This window comes from Triturus cristatus, chromosome 2_2 (assembly GCF_964204655.1).
Source record: "Triturus cristatus chromosome 2_2, aTriCri1.1, whole genome shotgun sequence".
NCBI classification, from domain to species: Eukaryota; Metazoa; Chordata; class Amphibia; order Caudata; family Salamandridae; genus Triturus; species Triturus cristatus.
Genome location: NC_140582.1, coordinates 1,088,099,540 through 1,088,118,956, shown reverse-complemented (window position 1 = coordinate 1,088,118,956; position 19,417 = coordinate 1,088,099,540). Strand labels below are relative to the sequence as shown.

At 45.8% G+C, this 19,417-nt stretch overlaps 1 protein-coding gene across 1 annotated transcript in view; it reads left to right on the top strand.

Annotated features, from left to right (window-relative positions):
• POLR1A (RNA polymerase I subunit A) overlaps window positions 1-19,417 on the top strand; it is a 604,540-nt gene that overhangs the window by 364,102 nt on the left and 221,021 nt on the right. The window contains exons 17-21 of the mRNA XM_085642615.1: window positions 425-507; window positions 11,440-11,598; window positions 12,458-12,556; window positions 13,185-13,337; window positions 18,848-18,930. Coding sequence (XP_085498741.1) covers window positions 425-507; window positions 11,440-11,598; window positions 12,458-12,556; window positions 13,185-13,337; window positions 18,848-18,930 — 577 coding nt within the window. The remainder of the gene's footprint in view (window positions 1-424; window positions 508-11,439; window positions 11,599-12,457; window positions 12,557-13,184; window positions 13,338-18,847; window positions 18,931-19,417) is intronic.

Here is a 19,417-nt window from a genome sequence, read left to right as displayed (position 1 = left end):
TCACAAACCGCTGTGAAGTTGTTCCGTGTGAAGCTGGAGTAGCTTAACCAGTCCTGGTTTTATTCTTTGCATTCTGGTACTTTTAATTTTGCTATTGCCATTATAAACACAGGACTACAATTCCCATGATGCAAGTAAAACAGCTTCAATGAGATATTCACTCATGGCGCAAAACAGCATAAAATCTCTGCTCAAAGTGGGTGTATTATTCAGCAGCTATATCATCAGGTTTTTTTTATGACACAATACCCTTAGGCTGTAGCCGAATGATAGGTGTGTAAAGTAACACAGGTCAGTTTGAAGGTATTTTGTGTAAAATATAGTTGTTAAACTTTGCAGGAATTTTAAAAGCTGATGGAATGGCATAAGGCAATCTTTCAAGAGGTAATATTTTCATTTGATTTTCTTCTTTCTATTATCACAGACGTGGAAGACATTTTAGTCCGACGCAGAGCAAATGTGAAAAGACGTAAAATTATTGAAGAATCCATGCATTGTGGTGCCCGGGTAACGTTTTGCTTAATGATATCTCTTTTTTGTATTTTGGAAATTTCTTATGTCTTACTTATCTTACTTTATTATAGATACTTCTTCAAATAGATTTTTCATGTACCATTGTCTTCATGCTGCAGAATGGATGTAAGTAATTCACCTCTCTGACAGTAGGTAGTGTTGCTGTAGCACCTACAACATATCTGTCAGATACCTTGACAGAGAATGAAGTTGCAGGTACATAAAGGACACCCTTGGCGTGGTAAATGTCAGTTAGTTTTTATCTACGTGAAGACTCACTGTTCATTTCTAATGCTTTTTATCTACAGATCAGAGTCTAACAAACACAGTATTGCTTTGCTAATCCTCAGGCTGTTCATAATGCAGGAGGTAAATATCTGTGTCCGACCAACACTCCCCATGTGTGAGTTATGGGACAAGCTTATTGTAGGGACCTCTGGTCCGCATGGCCTCCTACAGGTGGGCAAACGTTGAATGGATTTTTAGGTCTAAATCTCACACTTCACCGGGCCGACCAATTACTACTGTGGGCTAGTCTCCTCACAGGGAAGGATCAATTTCCCATCCTTGCTACAATAAGTACCATAGGTCAGAGCGTCCGGAAGGATTTGCCCATAAATATAGGCGGCCCATGAAGATCAGTCTGATTCTTCTTAAAACTGCAATCCCGTCTTCCAAAAACGTCACTCTCAGATGCAGGTAAGCTTTTCGCCTACCGATCCTGTGGCTAATCGAGGCCTCCAGACAGCTCATGATCAGTATTTTGATCTTTCAAGCTTGGTCAAGTGTTCCTCACCTTTAATAGGTGCATTTAGGCAATGTGACAGCACAGGCACCTTCATTGGCAGATTAGATCTCATTTTCATCCATACTTTTACTCCAGTTACAGTGCTTTCAGGATACTGGTCAATGGATTGAAACAAAATTACTTAAAGTGATGTGTCTGTGATGGTGCTCGTAGCCTCAAGATTTGTGTGAGAAATGTCGGGAGCTGCTGCAGTGGCACTGCGGTCAGCAACAGCAGTGTCAAATCTGTGCCTGTGGGCTTTGACTTGTGAGTTTTCACCTATGCCTATAATGGACATTATTTTAAAATCTGCTGTAAAATAGCGTTGGGATTATTTTCTGATGCAGAGACCCCGGTTACAGGGTTGGAAACTTTTAACCTGTACAGTGTCCTTTGTTATTAGTATTCTACCGTTAAAACTACATTTTGTCTGTTTATAGGAATACACTCCAGAGCATTCTTTCCTTTTAATGTAGCTCTGACAGAGATCAGAGTGGTGGCTTGAGAGTTGCCTCAATAAGCAGTTATCTTCAATAGAAAGGCAGCCTGTCAACACAGACTGGGACTCTGTCCTCCAGAAATCATCTTCGTACCTTAGCACCTACCCTCTGGACAGCCGAAGACCTCCCGACGGATGCCCTGGCCCTCTCCCTTGATGCGGAAAAAGCTTTCGACCACATTGAATGGAACTACCTATTTGCTACAATGGAACACTTTGCCTGGTAGACCAATTCATCGCTAAGTTGTGGCTGCTGTATGACTGCCCACGTTAACTGCGGGGGCTTCCTGTCCTACCCTTTTCTGATTCCAAGGGGCACACGTTGAGTATGACCCCTCTCACCACTCCTCTTCCTCTTGGCCATGGAACCACTGGCCTCTACCATCCGCAACTCTGCCATTATAGTAGGTATTCCACTCCCAGCCAGTCACTCCAAGATATAGCTCTATGCAGACGATGTCCTACTCACTCTGACCGATCTGCAATTATCCCTCCCAGCCTTACTGGTCGTCATGGACGACTTCTTGATCCTTTCTGGCTATAAAGTAAACTGGGACAAGCCCTTCCAATCTGGTCCGGTACCACTAAAGCGGCCATACACGGCTACCCTTTCTGCTGGTAACCTTCCCGCCTTAAATACCTGGGGATACTGGTGAACAGGGGCACAAAGGGAATGGTCCCAGACAACATAGACCCGCTAATAGCCCAGATGAAACGAGATTTCAAGAAGTGTTCTACCCTGGGGTTCTCCATGTAGGGCAGAGTGCAGGCAATACGGATTGTAACACTGCCACGCTTCACGTAAATGCCTGTGATGCTCCCCGTCCACGTTCCTCTCCCTACAATACGCCTCATTGATTGCCAAATTCAGTCTTTCGTATGGGATTTTCGAAACCTAGGCTAGCCGCAACCAAGTTGATGGCGCTTCCTTCTTTTGGAGGCCTGGGCCTCCCATCTGTGGAACATTATGCCCTTGCTCTCCAGCTTTCCCAACTGGCATACCTGCTGCCTGGTGTCCCAGACCCACCGCACTGGGTCCGCATTGAATGGGAAATACTCTACGTTGGCACAGGCCATTCTATCCAATTCGGGGCCCACACCCGTCAAGACAGCCCTACCCATCCTTTGTTGCACGTTATGCATAAGGCCTGGCAACGCGCACACCACCTGCTCGAGACAGATACACGAGTGTATGACAAACCCCCCATGTGGGGCAACAACAGCATGTGTATAGACGGACAGACCGTCCTGGACTCAATGGAGGGAAGGGGGTATCCACACTTCAGACCAGCTCTTGCTGAATGGAGACCTCAAACCATTTGATCAGCTGAAAGAGGAATTCGGCCTCCACCCGAAACAAACCTGGCTCTACATGCAATTGCAGCATTGCCTGATTAGTTGTTTGGGCCTCCGACCATGATCCCTACAGTCCTCCTTGTAGTATCTTATCTGAACGTATGGGGGAGACACAAAGTGGTGATGTCAGGGCTACCCAGGCATGTTTTCTTCCCACCTCTCATCGCAGCCCCTTTCACAAGCTCATCGTGCCAAATGGCACACCCGTCTGCTAGCCACATACAAAGACGATTAATGGGCAGACATCCTAGAAGCTCTGGACAGGGGTACGAGGGAGGCCCGTCTGAAGTTCTGTCTTTTTAAGACACTACATGACTGGCACTGGACACCTAAAAAAATTGAACAGAGCAGGTCTCCTCCCACATGCAAACTGTCGGAGATGCGCAAACTCCCCCTGCGATATAACGCATATCATCTGTGAATTTCCCTCGATCCAACCCTTCTGGTCTCGCGTTGAATCAGTCTTGAGTGCCTCTACAACTACCACTCACCTCCTCAGTAATCCTCCTTCACGATGTACGGAATTCACCGGAACTCTGTCGCCCACAGCGTCGCCTCCTTCATACAGCCCTGGCCACTGCCAAGATATGTATTCTCTGCCAATGGAGGTCGCCCGCACCCCGTCACAGGAGGCCTGGCTCTTGGCCATGGTCCAAACAGCTGCACACGAACACGTCATTTACAATCTGCATGACTAGATTTGTTCCTCCAGATGTGGACAACCTTCCTCCATGACGAGACCACTGACAGGCACCCTGCCTCAGGTGCCCAAGGCCCAAACCCCCACGTGGGGCCATACTGAATCGTACAACTGACTACTATTGTAACGCAGAATGCTTACTCCCCTCCTTCATTTCTCCCCTACCTTTATTACTTGCATAATGCCGATCCCTACCCCCTCCTCACCCCCTCACCACTACCCTACCCTACCCTTCCTTAACTCCCTCCCCCAACCTCCCCTCCTTTTTTCTTCCCCCTTATCGCTACCTCCCATCCCCCCCCCCATGTTATTATGGACCCCTTACCCTGTCCCTCCTAGTACCTCCCCTGACCGACCCCTGACCCAACCCCCCATTCTCTTACTTTTTATCCCTCCCTCTCTCCCCCTGGACACGCAGAACCACCAAATGGCATGATCCACCCCCTCCCCACACCGGAGATAGCAGACGAGCCCGCCAGCCCCACCAGCCCGGTCTTCCTCCTTTCTTCTTCTTAACCTCTTTTACTATGTCACCAGCCATTTCTTTAACAATACATGGTTATACCACTGACAGCAGGACTGGAGTGTCTCCTTTTCTCTCTCCCTGTTTTACATCACAACCTTGGTCTCTGCCCCACATGCTGCCTGTATCACCTGACCCCTCGATACAGGAGATGCCTCTTACCCAGTGTACTCACCTTCCCCTACCCACACTCGAAAGCTTGTGACCCTACAAGCACTGTTGAAGGCAGCCCCTGGGGGTTAGCCCTATGCCAGCGACACAATCCTTTACTGTCCTTCTCCTCGCTGGCTACCATCCTTCATCCTTGGTTTTTGATACTACTTAAGAGCATCTGTTAGTGTCCTGTAGCAGCCCTTGGACATTGTCTCCTACCTCACCCCGCGATTATTTTCCTACCCCCCCTCCCTTTTTATTAATATGTATCATCCCATCCTGTTTACTGCTATACGAAGTTGTCACATCTGACTGTCTGATGACGTTTACCCATTCCATACCTTGCTTAATTAACAATTGCAAAACAAAAGAAACACAGACTGGGACACAGTAATCAAATTATTTCATTTCTCATCAGACAGCTTTGTAGTTGACGCTTCATCGAGAAAGCTGAAATCAAATACCTTTTCTAGTTCTCTTGATTGGGAAATTGGGAAAAGGTATTTTCATCCCAAGACTTTGACTCCTACAGTGCTCTGGACATTTGGCGAGATGGTCGTTCTCCATCCTCTTAGAGAGGGCCACAAAGCCATCTATCTGAAAAAGTAAAAATTTAAAAAAGACTCATTCTTTGCCTCACAGTAAGTAAAAATCAACATGCCTAAGCCGTGGGGAAGCGAGGATGTGATCTTCAGGGAATGGTCTTGTTGCTGTTCTCCAAATAAAGGAAGTCATCATGTCAGCAGAATCAAGATCTAAAATATGTTGCATAGTTGTGGCAAGCTACGGCAGATCAGCCCAAGGGATATCATCATTTAGCCCACACACGACTCTTCAATCTAAAAACCCAATGTTTTTCAGAAACCAAAATCGTGTCCCATCTCGGGTATTAGCAGTTATATTGGGGGTATTTCTGAGACCCTCTTATCTTCACGATACCAATGATACCCTAAATATCTTGGAGCATCTGCCTTTTGTTATCACTACAGACTTCTTGAATTCCTTTAATGTAGAATCTCTCTACACCTGCATTCCTCAGGATGAAACTCTGGAAACCGAACAATCTTTCTTTTTGAACAGCCCCCACCTCCTGCGTCACTCCTGTTGTTTTTAAAGGGAGGGTTCCTTCTGTTCAAGGACCCAGCAAGCGCCCGTTACGCAGGAGTTTCACTCCAGTGAGTAAGAGAGCGGTTTCCGTTCTCTATGCATTTTATTTACTGTGAGGCTGCTTACATGCGTGCCCTGTCACGGTCATAGCAGCGACTATAGCTTTGCAAAACGGTCCTGTTTAGAATCCGTGCACACAACATTTATCTTCCACAAATGTTGCTCTTGTTACTATAACGCTGTTAATTGGTGGTTATGTTTCTCAGTTTAAGTTGTGAAGGTGCATGGTGTATACATACACAGTATGTCTCCTTGGTTAATATATGACATCAGTGTACACAAATGGAGTTCATCATTACCAAACATGTGGCAGTTTGGCAGTCTGCCCCACCTTTATCAAACTAACATAACAGACCCTCATTTCATTAATACTTTCTTCTATGGCTGTATTCTTGTTTGGGTGGCCTTCCAAGTTTAAAGAACAGATGATGGATGGCATGCTAAACAATGCAAACATTCACCACCAGTCACAGATCAGGGTTTAATCCATTGTGTTTTTGCTCGCCACACCACCCCAGTTTGGACCCAGCCATATGAAAATCAGTCTTTACCCTGCTCATTATGGGAACAGTTCAGCCCGAACTGCCAAGCCAGGTCCTACCTGGACTGGAAACAAGCAACCTGGGACCGGTTTCAGGGTATCGGCCCTCATTAGCCAGGCTAGCCTGAATCTAATGGCACAGTGAGCACGGCACTCACCTCTGGGCATACCCTTCTCACTTAGGGTGACAAAAGCAAAAAGAACAGATGAAGGACAGAATGCTGAACAATGCAAACATTCACCCCCAGTCGCAGATCTGCGTTTAATCCATTGTTGTTTGCTCCCCACGCCACCCTAGTTTGGACCCAGTGTTGTGTCGTAGTAAGAAGTTCCAGTAGACATGGTTAGGTTACAGATGAATACGTTTATTATTCTACGATTTTAAGTAGAGAGAGGAGAGGAGAGGGGAGGGGAGAGAAGAGGAGTTGGCCTAACGGCTAGGGTGATCGACCGCGAATCTGGGGATCTGGGTTCGAGTCTCGACATTGATGCTGAACATCCTGTGATTCTGGGCAAATCACTTAATCTCCCCGTGCATAACAAAAAAATGAATGTGGCCTCATGTAATGCAACTGGTGCTATGTAAAGCGCTCTGATACCCGATACCTCCGGGTCAAGTTTGCGTTATATAAAACTTCATTTAAAAAAAAAGTAGGTTTCCCAGTAAAGATGAAATAAGGCCCCACCAGGAGCAGTCTCTCTGCTGCTCAGCCCAGGATTCAACTGACACTCCACCTCACAGCAAACCACACATTCCAATGACCTCACCATCCACACCAACATTCTACCCATACCATTCACACTGGCTGAGCAGCTGAGGCAGAGAAACAGGGAAGATGCATAGTATAAAACCTAGGATATAACACCCAGCCATATCCAAATCGGTCTGGACCCTCCTCCTCATGAGAATAGTCCAGCCCGAACTGCCAAGACAGGCCATTACTGGACCGGAAACAAGCATCCTGGGACAGGTTTTGGGGTATCACCCCTCATCAGCCAGGCTAGCTTGAATCCAGTGGCACAGGAGCACATGACCCAGATCTGGGCATATTTGTCCCACTTAGGGCCACAAAAGCGAAAGGAACAGATGATGGACAGAATGCTGAACAATGCAAACATTCACCCTGAGTCAAAAAGATCTGTGTTTAATTCGTCATTTTTTTTGCGTGGTGAGCACGTTACAACAAAATAGCGCTTATACAGTATTCAGAAGCTTAAAGAGCAATGGCAGTGATTCAGAAGGCTTTCAGTAGTGTTACCATGAGACAGGGTTACAGGTCTATAGAGGCTTACAGAATTCTCCTTCACCAGAGGAGGTTGGGGGTGGGGTCTATGTCCTCCAAACAACATTCTAACACCACCTAGACGCAGCACAACTTGCCAAATTCTCGGTTGCTCAAGCTTTGGGTGCATTTATCATCACGTTATGCCAGTCTGTATCCTCTTCCTTGCAACTTACAGCAGCAGAGAGGCTCTGCAGTTCTAGGCCTACTCTTTATCTTGAGAGTTGTAGCAACAGAGTTGTGTGGCTGATCTGTACACTCCTCTTTGCAAGTACTAAGAGCTTAGAAGTTAAACGTGAGCTCAGTGGTGCCAGTATTTTTCAGCAATTGTGTGCAGTACGTAAATTTTCTGTAATCTCTCTTTTATTGGCGAAAAGACGGATATCTATGAACTGGAACAGTAGGAAATGCCCCACACTTGAACAGTGGCTGCAAGACTTGTGTTATTGCAAGGATACGTTACGGACTTACGAGGAAGAACTGCCCATGGGGTCCAAACCTACAGACTACTGGAAACCTCTGTCAGCGTATTTACAAAACCGTCCTATTATGACATCAAATACTAATATGTAAAGTGTGTATTTAGTCGCTATAGAATTAATGTCACACCTTGTATTGCCTTGTATCCAATTGATGTGCAAGTACTTTTACAGATCGCTGGTGCCTTGACAAGCCTGTAAGTTAACTTTATGTATGTCGTGCTTTCTTTTACCTTTTCTGTTCAATAAAAAATTTTAAAACATTTTTACAAACATTGTGTGCAGTAGAGGGAAACCCAGTGCCCAATCGTAGGGGCTGCCACCTTGGAAATTCAGGTGACCATATGATTGATGTAATTGGGCTAGCTTCCAAACAAACACAAGGTGGATGGTAGGAAAGCACCAGATGGTCTGGGAGGTATATTGGGTCCACTCATCCAAGAAATTCCATTGTTCAAGCTTAGTCAAAGATAGTCACATTTTAGAGGCTGTGCCTACGTCCACTAGAAGAGCTGAAGACCTTCACAGCACTGTATTTGGTGGACAGACCTATAGCTAGAAGATTAACAATCGACTAAAGGAAAACATGCTCTCTGTGGGTGCACAGTAAATGCAGGGCCAGGGTCAAGTACTTATTCTAAGGGTCACATGCCAGAGTGGCCTTCAGGCTAATCATTTGTGATCACTGGGTCCTTTTAAAAGGATATCATACATACTGCACTGCACATACACCACATGGCTTTGAGAGGAAGGAGTAATGAGTGACTGATATGTGTTTACTGCTGTGGCCAATATACTCTGTACCCACTTTGTCATACATGCAGGACAGAAGGCTTGTATCCCGTGCTTAATTTGTAATATAGTCATTGCTAGCGCTCAATGTTTTGTTCAGAAGTTTCTCAGCCAGTGCCATTGAAGGCAAAGGTGGCAAATTCCAAGGTTGCTTAGTCTTAATTAAACCGTATGCCTCTTTAATCTACCATCAGGCAATCAGTCTTTCTTTATCTCACTCTTTTAGGTCCTTTTCATACATACTTCCTCCATTTGTCACCGTTTTTCCTTCTTTATCTGCTTACTTCTCAATCCTGTGTGTGTTTTTCTCTCTCTTGCTTTGGGTATAAGTCTGATGAGGAACAATACATTCCAGTACCCAAAAGTAACTGCTGGTGGACCTCGCCTGCAACCACTGCCTCAAATTAAGCTCTGCTTGTATCCTGCAATTTATTACTAGCAGCTGGTAACAGGCAGCCTGGTGAGGGTATTTTAGCCACCCTCTAGCAGGACGGTACTGTTAGTCTAGCAGAGAATGGAACTGTGCAAGAGAACGCAATACCAAACAAGCATTGGCATAGCCAATAGGTCTCGCGTTTGGGACCTTATAAGTATTTACTTATGCAGCACAATATCCTTGGTGCAACAACATCAACTGTTGCATGGCTAAACACTTATAAGGTCCCAAAGGCGAGACATTGACAATGCCAATGCTTGTTTTAAAAAATATCTTGATTATCACTTATTTGGTGTTTTAATGCTTTGACCATGACTGCACTTGGATTTTTATGTCAGTGGAGACTGCACTTCCTCCCCTGCTTTTCTCCAACAGGGCAGCCTATCTAACTTCTCACTCTGAAGGGGAACCAACCAATAGCACACAAATGTATAAAAGGTATTGTGGCTAGGGGCGCCAACCAACATCACATAAATGTGTAAAAGTGACTGCGGTTTGGAGAATTAAGATTTTTACATGACTACTCTAATCGTCCAAACCAACACACAATATGCATTCAAAATGAAATGGACATTGCTTAAAACACTCAACCAACACAAATGTTTGGGCTTTCATTTGTCATCCAACAGCACTCTACCATTAAGTAAAACTCCACATACCATTTTTGCACTCCTCCCCACTAATCAATAGAATCAAAACTCATCTCAGATAGACCTACACCATCATGTACACAACACGATTACAATGCCTCATAGCTGGCAAAGCCCAGTGAAATCAATAGCTGTCATTCACCAGTCCAACTTACACTCTAGAAACATGCAGGCAATGTCAGCTTAACAACTTCACATGCAGAGCCCTGCTCTGCAAGTCAGTGATGTGGCATGTAATCTTTCTATAAAAAAGCCCTACACTCGCTTAGCCTATAGCCCACCCTCCTGGTGGGAGCAGGAAGGCGCACAGTTGTGATGCCTCCTAAACAGATGTACGCTCTTGTGTCTTCTACGCACTTGGTTCCGGAACTTGTTGGAAAAATGTCCATAGCAACCCGACAACACGCTCAGATGCACTGGAGTGATTTGGCGTGCGGAGGTGACATCATAAACACCCAGCTAATACCGCCCCCAGAACATATTTAAATCCATTCACTAAGGGTGCCTGTATGGTAAAAAAAAAGAAAACATAATAAACTATGAACTCCTGGAGGGTCAATCTTACCTTGTAGCTGGCGCTGTCTGGACTGCAGGCAGATTCACCCTCAGCGCAGCCCCCTTCTCCCCATGGTGCTCGACTGTACGACTCCGGGGAGCAGCAGGGGCTGGCAGTAGCAGTTGGAGTAGGGCCACTCGCACCTCTGCAAGGATCTCGCGCAACCACTCCCCGGGGGCCCTGGCTAAGAGTCACGTTGTGCGAGTTCTCGCCCCAGCACCACGGGTACACCATGAAGTCGCTGAAGCCTGGGCTGGTTGGGGCTTCGGCCGCCGCTTGGTGTGGGCGTGTTGAGAAGCGTGTTTTCTTGCGACACGTGTGGGAGAGGAGGCCAGGTTGTGTGCCTGGATCTGTAGGGGGCAGGTTGATGCCGGTGTTCAAAGTAGGCAGGCCGAGATGGGTTATGTTGTGTATAGTGGAGCGGCGGGGGGCAGACACAAGAGAGGTGGTCGCGTGCTAGTGACCACCGACGGGGGCGTGAGAAGTACTGAAGTCTCTGAGGGAGGAGAGACGAGCGTCTGTGGCATTGGCGGCAGCTGCTAGGGAATGGTGAGAACAGTTCGAGACTAACGCAAGACAGGGAGTGTGCGAGGTGGCATCGAATTGAAAGGCAACTGACATGGCCACACAGCGTTTCCCTTGCGGGAGCGAGCAGGGGCACCACCTGTTTGAAAGTTAATTACTAACAGATGTCGCCAAAGCTCGCTCCCACAAGGGAATCGCCAAACGTGCACGCGTTGCCATTGAAAGCAATGCAAAGCGTGCATGTTTTTGGGCGAAAAAGCGGATAGATTCCTAAAGGTCTCCTCCTATGCGGCGCATGCGCGCTGCGTAGTCGAGACCTAAAAACATAGGTGCACCTCCCATTGAGCGCAAGAGTCAGGTCAGCTGGCCGACGCAGCTACCAATCAAAAAATTAGCAAAATTGGGCAGTGTACCAGATTTTCTGTTGTGGACTTATGACTCAATACCCATGATTCAGACAAGTCACCTATTTCTTTCAGGCTGTAAGAGCTGCATTCAACCTGCCAGAAACTGCGTCAACAGAGGAGATCCAAGGGAAGTGGGAGGATGCCCATCTCAGCAAAGAACAGAGGGACTTCAACATGGTTGATCTGAAGTTCAAGGAAGAGGTCAACCATTTCAGCAATGAGATTAACAAGGTTAGGATGCATGGATGGTGTTGAAGCAGTAGAAGTGCTGTGTTCAACATGTTTCATTGAAACATAGTCTAGTGTGACTACTTGAAAAGCCAGGTCTTTAGCTTCTTGCAGAATTCAAGAAGTAAGGAGGAGGCTCTTTTGTGTAGTGGCAGGTCGCTCAACGCTTTAGGAGCGATGTAGGAGAAGTCTTGACAGCTTGATTTTCTGTATGCATGGGATGTTTACAGTTAGGAGGCCGGGCGAGGGGAGGTGTATTGAAAGTCTGTGAAATCTGATGCAATTGTTAGGGTATGCTGGGCCAGTGTTATGTAGGGCCTTGAAAGTGTGAGTGAGGAGTTTGAATAGTGCTCGTTTGTGTATGTGGAGCCAGTGGAGCTCCTTTAGGTGTGGTGTGATGTGAGTTCGGTGTGGGAGGTTGAGAGTGAGTCTGTCTGTTGAGTCCTAATTGGTCTGCAGCCTTCTGGTGAGGTTTTTATTGATACAAGCATAGAGGGTGCTCTAATAGTCCAGCTTACTTGTGATCAGAGTGTGCGTTACGCTTTTCCAGGTGCTGATCAGGAGCCATTTGAAAATCTCCCTCAGCATATTCGGGGCATGGAAGCATGAGGCTGTGATGGCATTGACTTGGGCGGTCATCTTGGGTTTACTGTCAATGACTATCCTAAGATTCTTGGCGTGGGTGGTGGGGCTGGTGTCAGTTCTGGCTCTGTTGGTTGCCAGGTGGAGTCCCATGGTGAAGTGTTCTTCCCGAAGATTGTGATTTCGGTCTTGTCAGTGTTCAGCTTTAGAAGGTTGGTCTTCATCCAGTGTGCGAGTTGGGGTTTTACCTAACATTGCCTGTGTTTATCATTAAATCTAGGTGTGCATGCCCCTGGGGCTTCACAGATCCTTCCCTGACAACAACCTACAGATGATGGTGCAGTCGGGAGCCAAGGGGTCAACTGTAAATACTATGCAGGTATTGTGTTCTCTTTTAAGTTGTCAACTTAATATATTCAGGGTTTGTGTACATAGATTTGAAGCTCATTGGTACAGTGTTGTTTCATATTATTGGACCCATGTCATGAGGCTGACCTTCAGCCATTCCAAGTTTTTCAGCTAGGGAAAGGACATTTTATCATTGGAAATACAGATCTACAAATCTCGTCATGCTCCAGCCTTCGGCTGGAGTTCTAGGACTGTTGGATGCCACCTTCGTGACATGGGGAACGTAGACTGACATTGTAATCACTTTCTAAAGTGTAGACGTCTGAATCCTTACGACTTTTTGAAGGGCTGAATAAGGATATTACAATCTCCTAAAACTTGTTTTTGACTGTGCCCTAAAATGTGTAAAGTAGCATATTCTTGGCTGATTGATTGCTGATGTGCAAAGCTGTATAAGTGGTTCTTTACTTGTATGTGTATTTTTTCTATTTGTTATGTTTTACATTTCAAACACTAGTTTTGTAGTCTTTATTTGTATCTGTCGAATGACCTGGTCTATAGAGTGCGTACATTCACTTTTGTGTCTGTCCCTCTTGAAAGGCAAACAAAGTATTCATGCTTAAGGTCTCCTTTTAAGAGTTGTTCTTTTTCCTTTGCAGATTTCCTGCCTCCTTGGTCAGATTGAGTTAGAAGGCCGGCGCCCCCCACTGATGGCATCTGGTAAATCTTTGCCCTGCTTCCAGCCTTATGACTTCTCGCCTAGATCAGGAGGTTTCGTGACTGGCCGCTTTCTTACTGGAATTAAGCCATATGTGAGTTTTCAAAACATGTAACCATGTTTCTTTTATTATAATCGGTTACTACATGCTGGAAAATGCATGTTGATAAGTATACTCTTATGCCCTTTCTGTCAAGTTTAGGTTAATTTTGAACTTTTGCAAGATGATTTTTGTGGTTGCTCCCTCAATTTCAAGTCTTTTGGTCGCTGTGGTGAAGACGATAATTTTGGGGTCTGGTTTTTCTGACTAGACCGCAATTGTAGACTCCTCTCCACTGTCTGCAGTGTTAATCAGCCAATTTAAGAAGTTCCTAATTGTGGTGCAATCAGCAAAACAGGCAGCAAGATAGTGCACCAACAGGGAGACAGCATAATAACTTTACAGAGTTCCGTATTTATATCGAAAGCCTGGCAAAAGGCCATTGTAAGATAACTGCAATATGTGTCTTCTCGTTTTTTGTATGACTCTCCAGCTCAAACTCAAATACATGTGCGAAATCTGCGTTTTTCTTAGGTCAGCTCCTGCTTTTTAATTTGTTTTCAATTTATTGACTTTCTTTATTGTGTTTCCTCACCTGGGTTGTGTTCTCTGTGTTCTTTCTTAGGTCGTTGATGTGTGCTCCTATCCAATGTGATTGTTTGTTAGTCATCTAGCTAACTCTTCTGGAGCTCCCAGTTAGCTGCTTTCTGCTACAGATATTTTTCAATGTCCATTGTTTGGCTTTAAATGGAAGGTTTCATCCCGACTGGGTACTCTTGGCATTATCTACATGCCTTTTCTTTTCAATTCATGCCTCCTTGACTCTTCGTTCTTGTGTTGCTGTAAATTTGAACTTTTTAATTTGCAAACTCCTTTTTCTTTTTAAATTTACAACACTTGGAGGCCTGGCACTTCCCCAGGGCTTCAGCATTGCGACTCTCAATAGAGAGACGAGAGGTGGCGGTGTCGCAGTTATTTTCAAATCTTGCTACACCTGCACCTTCGCAAAAGAGGTTGTGGTTGGGTGTGAGTGTGCGTGTTTTGGGATCTCCTTTAACGCTAAATATACTATGTCTGGTTTACTGATATACTGCCCGCTGGGGCCATCAAAAGAGTTTAGGGTAGCACTCACTGACGTAGTTAGTTCTTTGGCTATGAGATCTGCCAATTTTAGTAACATTGGTGACTTGAACCTGCACTTGGATAGTCCACATGACGTAGAAACAGGCAGTTTTTTAACAGATCTTGCTGCTTGTCAGCTGACACAACTGGTCTTAGGCCTCACCCATTCTGCAGGCCACTTGCTCGACCCAATTTTCTCTAATCTTCCTGCCCTCACAGTTAATACTCCTATCCCGATTAGTTGGTCGGATAATTATTTGATACCTATGACACTCTCTGGGGTAGAGCCCTTACAGAGGGTGGTTCAGAAGTCATCCTTCAAACGTCCGTGGCACAAACTGAATACTGATCACTTCCATGACCTCCTTTCCAAGCACACTCTTAGCTTGCCTGATGACCTTGATGCAGTTGATAAGGCTTTATCTGACTGGATTCGGCATCCTCTTGACGCACTTATCCCTGCCAGGTGGTCTTAAAGTCGCAATAGCAAACCCAGTCCATGATATAATAGTAAGCTCGCTACTAAGCGGAAAGCATGCAAAAGGTCGGAACGGGCATGGAGGTGGGATTATGACCTGGTCTTGAAGGGGCATTATCTGTCAGCCATTAAAAAATACCATGGGGGCATCCAGAAGGGTAGAGCGGCCTATTTTGCGGGTGAAATGAGGAGTAGCAGCAACCCCCCTAAAAGTATTTTTTAGATACTTGAAGATCCTAAAGCGGCTGGGTAATCTACAGCGCCTCTGATCTCATCTGACCATGTGAGGATCTTGCCACCTTCTTTATTAAGAAGGTAGAAAACATCTACAGGACCTTCCACCTCACTTCGATGAGTTCAAGCCCCGTCCAGAGACCCCCTCACTACCTGCACTCTCGCTGCGTTCACTTCGATCTCCCAGGAAGAGTTGCGTATGTTATGTAGTAGAATTAAATCTGGCTCTCCAACAGATCCACTTAAGCCCAGCAATTCCTCAAATCCCTGCCTTTGCTCCTTACACCTCTGTGTCAACTGGTTAATATGTCCCTGTCCAGGGCGGTCGTTCCTAGGGCTTGGAAGCAAGCCAGGGTGGTCCCTTTGTTAAAAAAAAAAACTACTTTGGATACCGCCAAATCGGAGAATTTTCGCCCCATTTCTCTCCTGCCATGGGTGTCCAATATCGCTGAGGCTTATATCAATTCCATTCTGACAGGATTCCTGGAAAGCAACAGCACGCTTGATACTTCTCTGAATGGTTTTCGCCCGGGTCACAGCACGGAGTCTGCCCTCCTAGCTGTGACCGAACATCTGAGGGCAGCCTTAGATACCGGAAGCACTTCGGCACTGATTTTATTAGGTCTCAGCTCCGCGTTCGACATGGTATCACAACAGATCTTGCTACAATGATTGGAGGAGGCCGAAATCGAGGGCTCGGCCCTGGGATGGTTCTCCTCTTTTCTTGCTGAGAGAACCCTTCAGGTGGCGGCCCCCCCTTTCGCCTCCCTGATACTTACTGTGAAACAAGGGGTTCCACAGGGCTCAGCATTGAGCCCTACGTTATTCAATTTGTATGGCCAACCGCTGGCGGCTGTGGCCAGGAGCAGAGGACTAACGGAGGTATCATATGCTGATGATACTCAGTTGGTAGTAGCACTCTCCGACGACTCCATGCAGGATGCCCTCAAGTTTCGTAACGATATTGCAGCTGTCGCGAAGTGGATGTCTGCTAACTATTTCCAGCTCAACGCCAGCAAATCTGAGGTTCTGCTGGTACGGAAAGACTCTGAGCTGTGGAGCGAGCGCTGGTGGCCGGCGTCTCTGGGAGGTGCACCCACCCCCAAACAGTTGGTTAAAAATCTGGGTGTATGGCCCTCAGTTTTCAGGTCCAAACTAAAAAGGTTGTGGGGACCTGTTTTGTTCTCCCGCGCGGGCTTTAGCCGTTGCTTGGTTTCTTCGACCCTTCCACTCGTCAAGTCATCATCCAGGCCACCATCATGTCTAGGTTAGACTATGCCAGCTCTCTGTACCTGGGGTTAACAAGGCTTAAATTCTACGATTGCAGAGGGTTGAAAACGTGGCTGCTAAAACTCTCCTTGGCCTCCCTAGAACCTGTTCCACGACTAATGCCATCCGCCAACTCCACTGGTTGCCGGTGGCTAGGCGCGTCGAGTTCAAGTTCCTCTGTATTGCCTTCAAAATTATAAATTTCTCCTCCCCTAGCATTCTGGCAAACTTGCTCTCACCCTATACACCTACTTGCCAACTTCGATCTATGGGCCAGCATTTGGCGGTTGTCCCTCGGGTGAGGAAGGTGCGCGCAGGTGAGCGTTCCTTCTGCACGCTGGTGGCTACACTTTGGAACTCTCCTGGTGCACATCCGTAGTATGGACAACTACCTGACTTTTCGCAAGGCCCAGAGGGAAAACTCACCTTTTCCCTCTGACCTAGATTCTGCCCTTTCTCTGCGGCCTCCCAATCTTCTGCCGGTCAGCACTGGGACAACCCTTTGCTGGGGCAGCTGTGCGCTATATAAAACCCCGTGACATAACATAAGTTGGAAACTCCTTTTTCTTTTTAAATTTACAACACTACAAAACTGTTATTTTCTTCAACATTCTATGAAGCGGTAAATATTTATTAGAATTATATATAGGAATCTGCCCGCAATGAAGATGTTTATATTGAGCGGTTCCCAGAGCGCAATAATGAAGCTTTATTGTGTACACTGATGGAAAACTCTGCATGATGGACAGGACTACTACAAATGTATGTTCTGTATGCTCCCCATTCGCACCCCCTGTAAGATAGTCTCATGGATCACCTGTGGAAAGGGAGAGGAGTCCTAGCGGAGCTGCTCTCAACTTGGCCTTTGTTACCATCTTTCCCCTCTACATCTCATTTCTATTAAAAGAAAGTACCCAGTGTCCTAACTTGACCTCCTGCTGATCAACTCTTCTCAGTCTTTATGAAAGGCATTGGGTAATAGTAACACCAATCATTTGAAGCCCTCAAATGTTACAGAAACCACAGTATGAAGCGCTACATAAAGACTAAATCTTGAGGATTTCATATATGTTGGACAACTAAAACTAGGTTCCTGAAGCTCTCGTCAAATTGCACGTCTGACGCATCATGGAGCAATACTAGCAGAGCAGATGTTTTGAAGTCCAAACCACGTGCATCTCTCATGTTAGTCCAAATGTCAGTCCAGTAATGTTGTAGCTTAGGGCCGATCCGGAAGTCATGGACCAATTCATTGTGGCTTATAGTATTTCCTGCACAGTTAATTAGGGTTGAGAGCAGCCAGAGTACACTGGAGGGCATTGAAGAAGCTGAAGTTCAGCCTTGCCTCACAGAGACCTTTGCAAGCCTTCAGTCATTACTTTGACCATGTGCTCTCTTCATAGATGTTTTTTTTTTGTAAATTCTTTTTATTCAACAACTTGCACATTATGACAATATCTTTATATTATTGCAAGACACGAACTGCACGGGCACATTCTTAACAGTAGCATTCTCATGTTTCTAGGCTTTCACCCCTTTACCCGCTGTGTTCGTTAAATTTTGCAGTCTTTCCATTTCCATCCCGCTACTCCATGCCCCAACTATTCTGCTGCGTCACTATCCTCTGAGTCTATGATAGATGTTTTTAAAGTTGACTCTACCAGTAGATACGTAGGTGCATTTGAATTTGCCCGGTGAACAGTTTGGTAGTTAAGAGTTCTCTACAGGCAGATCATCACCTCCACATGTTGTACATAACTTTTTAGGAAGTTAAAGAATTTGAGAACTGTAGAGCATAGATCCGTGGCCATTCAACATTTAAAGCAGTATGATTGTGTGGGTGTATACATTGCCAGAATTTCGATATTTGACTTGAAATTCACTCTACTGTTCTTGAAAGAACCAGTTCTTGTGGTTAATGTTTAGCATGTCCTGGAGGTTGTGAATTCAATGGTTTCTTCAGATTTGTTGGATCATCGGACTAGAACTGTTTGTGTATCTTTGGGCGCTTGTGAGGTGAGATCCAAGCATAAAGCATCAAGTGTATAAAGGGCTTTGTAGATACACTGTAAGGGCGGACGATGAGGTGTGCAGCGGGTATAGACTGGGACAGTGTCCCAGCTGCGGAACATCATCCTGGCATGGTCTGTCCTGGCCTCCAGATTTTCAAAGCTAGGTGCGGAGAATCTGCAGCTAGATCATGTCTCTACCAGATAAGGCGTTAACAAACTTGTCCGTTTTCTCCTTAGGACCCTGAGCGCCCAACAGATGGCAATGGGAGGTTGTGCACATGCTTGATTCGTGTGCTTAGTAACATTAACCCTTGTCTTTCCAACTTTCCCCTTTCCAGTCTTCCAGTGACATTTTATCTATCACCAATATTCAAACTGTAAAACCTTCCCCCTGAGATTGTAAAGCTATTCGGAGTCTGCCATGGTAATTGTATTTGTATCTGTTTCAGGAATTCTTCTTTCATTGCATGGCTGGTAGGGAAGGTCTTGTGGACACAGCTGTGAAAACCAGCCGCTCTGGATATCTTCAGAGGTAAGTTCTCATTCCCAGTGACCCTCCCCACTTTGTGTGATTTGTTGTGAATTTTGGTTGGTATCAAGCTTCTGAAGGGACCCTTTTCTTTCATAACCTGGTGTTTTCTAGTGAACTGAACCTTTCGAGTTCTCCTCCCAGAGATGGTACTTTACGTGTAGGAGATTTAGGGAAGCGTGAGGAGGCATAGCTGAAAAAATGCAGCACCGACAAGGCAGTGGGTCTGGGTTTCTATTAGTAAAAGTGCTTGGTAACTGATGGGTGAGTATGTGTGTTTGAGGGTTCTGTTGATGGGGAGTCAAGTAACACAGGGTAGTGCACGTTTGTGTATGCTAGTGATTGCTGATTGATTCTTGGTTGAATAACTGAGTGCATTGTTGAGGGAGTGAGCAGCAGGAGTGGAAAGTAGTCTCCCTATCTCCCACAACCATGACTTTGGACTACCATGTACCCACTCAACATCATGCTAGTTTATACGCCCATTCAT